The sequence below is a fragment of the Lutra lutra genome, chromosome 18, assembly GCF_902655055.1.
Source record: "Lutra lutra chromosome 18, mLutLut1.2, whole genome shotgun sequence".
NCBI lineage: Eukaryota > Metazoa > Chordata > Mammalia > Carnivora > Mustelidae > Lutra > Lutra lutra.
Window position 1 is genome coordinate 37,894,069 of NC_062295.1, and position 6,178 is coordinate 37,900,246.

General features: G+C 52.2%; 1 protein-coding gene across 2 annotated transcripts in view; it reads right to left on the bottom strand.

Moving 5' to 3' along the window:
• SDK1 (sidekick cell adhesion molecule 1) overlaps positions 1 to 5,699 on the bottom strand; it is an 888,974-nt gene extending 883,275 nt beyond the window's left edge. The window contains exon 1 of one of the 2 annotated variants that reach the window (XM_047713403.1): positions 5,137 to 5,699. In XM_047713403.1, the coding sequence (XP_047569359.1) occupies positions 5,137 to 5,365 (229 nt within the window). In that variant the 5' untranslated portion in view covers positions 5,366 to 5,699. The remainder of the gene's footprint in view (positions 1 to 5,136) is intronic. The other variant, XM_047713402.1, reaches the window with a different exon arrangement.
• Between the last annotated feature and the right edge of the window lie 479 nt (positions 5,700 to 6,178).

Sequence of the window (6,178 nt, forward strand, 5' to 3'; positions counted from 1 at the left end):
GAAAACATGGAAGGGCACTATAGTAGAATATAAAGGCAACTGGTAGGTAGAATTTAAAGACATCTTACTAGATTCCACTTAATTACCCATCTAACTTATCAGAGTTCCCCTTTGTTTTGCCCAATATTTAAGAGGTAGGGAACATTTAAGGGAAACTTCCTAGTTAGGTATAATCCCAGTATGTAGCTAAAATTAACCATATTAGATAAAAGGCATGCTGAAGCAAACTAACAAAAATTCTGTACCTTACAAACCCCACCTCTTTATTTGCATTTAAAGGACTTAAATGCATGTACTTGAACGCAGATAAAAGAATTTTCCAACTGTTCCTCAAAGAAATGGTTGGTACACTCCCAGTGGTCAATTCTGTGGCATTCATATCTGCCAACAGACTGCCATAACCTATTCTCAGTTGGAATTTGAAAATTATAGTATGAAAAAAATTCTTTGTGAAGAAAAACTCCAAAATGGCAATAGTCATTTTATTATGGGAGAGGAATGGGTATATGGAGGGGGCTATGCATATTTCCTCTTCTCTCTTCCAAATTATCCAACGGAATAATGACAACAGTAAATACGGGAACCTGAAATTTGGGGTCCAGTAACAACAATACAGTATTTAGAAAACACCAACCACCAATTCCCTGGGTACTGATCTGATTGCTCTCCCTCCCCATAGAAAGCTCTAGGCTACACAGAAGGCAATCCAGCCTACTGGTTACAAAGAGACTGTGGATTAAGCCACCTGCTTTCCATTTTGGCTCCATCACTACTAGTCTCAGGACCTCAAGCCAATTAGTTACCATCTCAGTGCCTCAGTTTCCCCACAGGTAAAATAAGTACAAAATGCTACCTACCTCTCAGGGGTTGTTGTGAAGAGTAAATGAGCCTACTTATAAAGCACTTCGTGTCTGGCACATAAGAAGGCCTAATAAAGGTTAGCTACAGGTGGCTATACCTAAGGCTTCATAGAGGGTGATAATTGCTTATTACTGGATTTACAAGACAGTTACCAACCGAGTGGCCAGTTGCCATCTGTTAAACATACAGTGGCCTAATAAAATGTAATCAGTGAGTATCTGAGCACTTAGTGTAGCACTCTCTGTGAAGACTCTCCAGTAGAGCAGGTAGTCTGGAACTCAAGTTCCAGATGAAACTCAAACCACAAAGCGGTAAGAAAGGGGGTCCAAGAGTAAAAGGCGAAACCAAATGCTTCTAGGGTAATAAAAGCATAAGGCCCCAAGAGGAAGCTAGATTTGCAGTAAACCCAATTAGCACAGTTTTGTGACTTCTTCACCAAACCAGTGGCAGAGAAGCCCAATTAGCAGAGCTTACCCAAGGCTGGGAACTGACCTGAGGAAAGTGATCCAGGTAGGAGTCCGGGTAAGCATCCAGACCACGTGAAGTCAGACTAACAATGACAGAGAACTGAGGGAGATTAGAGGATTGACCAACAAGGATAAAACCAGAGCACAAACATAGAAGCATCACCTGGGGAGCTTTTGTAAATGCACAAATTCATGTTCCAGAGACCCTCTAGATCAGAGGTGGAGCCCAGATGATACTATTTTTCAAGTTCACTGGTGATTCTGATGCATCCCTCACACTAGCACAAAGTAGGAGCTCAACAGTGGGAATAAACAGAATAAGTGATTAAAAGCTGAGTTAGTCAGGGAGAAACTTCAAAGTTTGAGATCACAGACATGAAACAAGTTTAAGTGAAAAGTTCAAGGTGCATAAAGGTCACTGGAATTTGGGGGGCAGTGGAGTGCTACAAAATGACAAGGCCAGCAACAAGGTTAAAGGGGAAATTGCATCATGTGCAATTTCTCATTTAAAGGGTTAGAACAATGGTTCTCAAACCTGCCTGAATGTTGGGATCCCCTAAGGAGTTCTTAAAATCTGACACCCAGGTCACACCTCAAATTCTGGAAATGAGATCCAGGCTTCAGTATGGTTTAAAGCAACCCTATGACTCCAATGTGTACCCAAGGTAGAGAAACAGGAGCTAGAGAGGCTCCAGGAAAGCAGCAGGCTACTGGAATGAGGAAAGACATAAAGCAATCTAACTCAGTGCTCTCAAACCCTAGTATGTATCAAAATCAACTGGAAAGCAAGCTGTGTTCTACAGGATCACCAAATTCCCCAGGAAACTCCGAAACACACAAAAGTTCGAGAACCATCGATCTAAGTGACTGGCAATAACTCCAAAAGAGAAACTGAGAAAGATGAGCAACCCCAAAGCAATAACTAAGAAGAACATTTCTACCCGTCTCAGCCTGATGAGGCTATAATGAACACAGGAGGCCATACTAAACATTACCAGAATCAATAAGCCAGTCAAAGATCTAGCAGTAAAACTAGGGCACCACACGTGCACCTGGGTGGCTCAGTTGGTTGGGCCACTGCCTTCGGCTCAGGTTACGATCCTGGAGTCCCAGGATAGAGTCCCTCATTGGGCTCCCTGCTCTGCAAGGAGTCCGTTTTTCTTCCTCTGACCCTACCTCCCTCTCATGCTCTCTCATCTTCTCTCTCTCTCCGAAATAAATAAATAAAATCTAAACAACAACAACAACAACTAGGGCACCAGAGACTAAACATATATGATACTTATGACCCAGCCATCCTTCACTTCAGAAGGCATCTCCCAAAACATTCAGGTCTGGGGACACCTGGCTGGTTCAGTCTATGGTTCATGCAACTCTTGACGTCAGGGTCACGAGTTCAAGCCCCATGTTGGGAGTGGAGCCTCCTTAAATAAACTCAGATCTGGCTTCTTGGTGGACAATATAAGAAAGCGTGCATTGCCACCTGCCTTTCAGAATTAAAGACTTAAGTCTTTAAGAATCTAGAAGCGTTACAGACACAAACACAGACAGACACACACATACACACACACACACACACACACACACACACACACACACCAATAAGCAGAGTATAACTCAGAAATTCTCATTACCATGTAGAAAGAAACCCCAAGGCATATTTAAGTTATATTTGGAAGATCTGAACCTTGTTATTTCTCATAATGGCCAAATGGGTAACTTAGGAGAAGTAAGTATATGTAACTTTTACTACTCGATGGTGCACTTTTCTCCCAAAATATCATGACTAAGCCTAACCACATGAAATACCATTAGAAGAAAAACAAAGAAAAATTAGGAAATGCTTCACCTAGCGACACAATGATACGGTACTTATGACTAGTTCCAGCTTGGTGTTAAGTATTTCATTTAGAATGTTACATTTTATCTGATAAGATTCAAGAGAATATATTCCCTTGCATATGACCAACTCATCATCCCATCAGAAATCTCTATAGCAGCACCAGAATTTTCATTTTCAAGATACATGAGCTTTTGTCAAATGGTGACATCTCTCCAGTAATATGAATTTTCAATATGATATAAAAAATGATGGATATATTACACATTTCACAGAGCACAGAGAACAGAAGCCTGTCAATGAATTTAAAATTTGTGACAACCCATTTGAAATTTTACACTAAAAGACCTGTACACTTTCATAAACCATATAAATGTAAAACAGGTACCAATGTTTTCACTTGCAACAAGGAATAAAATATTCCTTCCTAACAAAGTTTAACTGTTGCCTTAGTGCATTTTAATTACATATTTTCATCAGCATTACAGCTGTAAAAATGCGACACATTATACAGCCTTCAGAGTGCAACCGATAACTTAAAATCCTTGCAATATACTTTAAAACAAGGCCACCGGGGTTGCCGCACCACCACCACGACCCGCATGTGAACTTGGGCACAAATCACCAAATGTACGAATGTGCAGGGCTTATTGCAAAGTGCAAGTCACTGCATTAAAAAAAGGAAAATAATAAACACCATCTGCATTTCAAGTCAGCCCTGAGTGATTTAGATTTCTTCATCTGAACCTGGCTTCTTTAGCAATCTACAGATCCCATTTTACGAAATGACTTAATAAACGCTTTTCTACCGAAGTCAGTCATTAGGCAAAAAAAAAAAAAAAAAAAAAAAAGCGTGCGCGCACATACACACACACACACACACACACACACCCAGAGAGAGAGAGAGATAGAAAGAAAGAAATGAAAATTTTTCTAGTAATGGAGGAGTTAACCAGAAATACGGCGATTTGTTTTCACGCTGCAAAACCCGAAAGCAGGTGTTAGGAGAGCCTCGGGGAGGGGGCGGGGAGGAGCCGGGCTGAGATAACGTTAGGTCAGCAAGAACAAGAGACCCGTGAGTGAGTGCTTGCACTACCCGGGGCCAGTTGTGAGTTCCTACCTTGCAGACGTGAACACATCCCAACTGTTACACGTCCCTTCACATCCCTCGCCGCCACTGGACACCGCGCACGGCTAATTGAAGTTTAGAGCGCCGGCTCCTTCCAGGGGCAGTAGTATCCCCCCCGCACCACCCCACGCCGCTAAGGAACAGCCAAGCCAGCTTTGCTCCAGCTGCCAGCAACAGCAGGGGTACGCTAACCCGAGTTAAAGACCTTCCCCGGAGGAGGCACCTACTCCCGCCTGCATTTTTGTTATCTGCTTCCAGCTTCACCCTTTCCAGACCAGCCAACTTCAGCGGAGAAGGATGCTAGGCGCCAGCGGGTTTTTAACAGGACCCGGACCGAGGGGAAGAAGCTCCCCGTGCAGCGGTCCTCGGCGCCGCCGCCGCGAGCTAGGCTCCGGGTTAGAGACCCCCCCGCCCCGCCCCGCCCCGCCCCGGTGAGCTCTCGCCGGCAGCCCAGGAAGGGGGCAAAACCACCCGTACCCAAAGTTTTGCTCGCGGCTCTCTGCACCCCCTTCCCCCGTCCCGGGCTCGAGCAGCCGGTCGTGCGGGATCGCGACCCGGGCAGGACCGCACGGAGGCTCCCACCACGCGCCCCCCAGGTCCCGCGGAGATGCCGGCCCGCCGCCCGCGGGGGGCGCCGGGCTCCGACCAGCGGCCGGCTCCCAACTTGGGCGGCTGGGGCCGCACGGCTCCGCTCCCGCCGGCGACAGAGCCCCGCAGGGCGCGTCTGACGGGCGAGCGCTCCCGCGGCCGCCCGGCCCGCTGCGTCAAGCCCCGCCGCCCGCCTCGCGGCCCCGACGGCTCAGGCTCTCCCCGGCCCCGCGCCCCGGCCCCGCGCCTACCTTGAGCCAGCGCCCCGAGCAAGTGCAGCTGCAGCGCCAGGAGCGCCCACCATCCGCGCCTCCGGCCCGCGCTCAACTTTGTCGCCGGCCGCCCGCCGCGCTCCCCCGCGTCCCGGCCGGGGCTCTCGGGCGCCGCGCGGGCTCCCCGGGGCCGCTGCCGCCGCTCGGGGCCGGGCGAGGACCCCCGCGGCCGCCCCGGGCCCGCCGCGCCGCCGCCGCCCCGGGCCATGCTGAGGAGGAGCCGCCGCCGCCGCCGCCCGCGCCCGGCCTCGGGCCCCGCGAGCGGGACGGGCGGGCGGTGGCCGCCGGCTGAGCGGCCAGGTGCGGGGGCCGAGGGGCGGCGGAGGGACGCGGCGGAGGAGAAGTTGTCAGCGGGCGAAATTCTTGTCACGCCGCCCCCAGCGCCCCCGCAGCCGGAGCGCCCTGGCCGCGCAGCGTCTCCCGGAGGGTCCGGCGGGCGCTGAGGAGGAGACGTCGCCGCCGCCGCCGCCCCCGCCCGGCGCTGAGGAGAAAGTGCGCCCGCCCGCGCGCCGGCGCTCGCCCTCCGCCGCCGCCGCGCCCCATTCACAGCCCGGCCGCACGCGCCGCCCGCCCGCGCCCGCCGCCGCCGCTGATTGGCCGCAGGGAGGCGGCTCGCGGGCCTCGCGCCCCGCCCCCACGCCCTCGCCGGTTTTCAAACTCGCCGCGCCCGCCCGCCTGGAATTTCGCGCCGGGCCTCGGGCTCGCCTCGGCGGCTTTCCGCGCCGGCTGCGCCCCCTAGGGACGCGCGGAGCGTACTGCAGGCCGGCGCCGTCTCGGCACGCGCTAGGCGGACTGCTCCCGCGGGGGCTGAGCGGGCCGCGTGGGTGGGGGTGGGGCGGGGGCGGGCCTCGCCCCACTTGGGGCGTGCGGTCTCGCAGGTGGGCTGGCGCACGTGCGGCAGAGGAGCAGGTGGGCCAGGCGGCAGAGCCTCTGGCGGGTGCAGGTGGGCGCGCCCCTCCCGGAGTCTCCAGCCCGCCCTCCTCTAGCCGGCCCTCTCCTCCCCGCCCCTGCCCGGGGATCC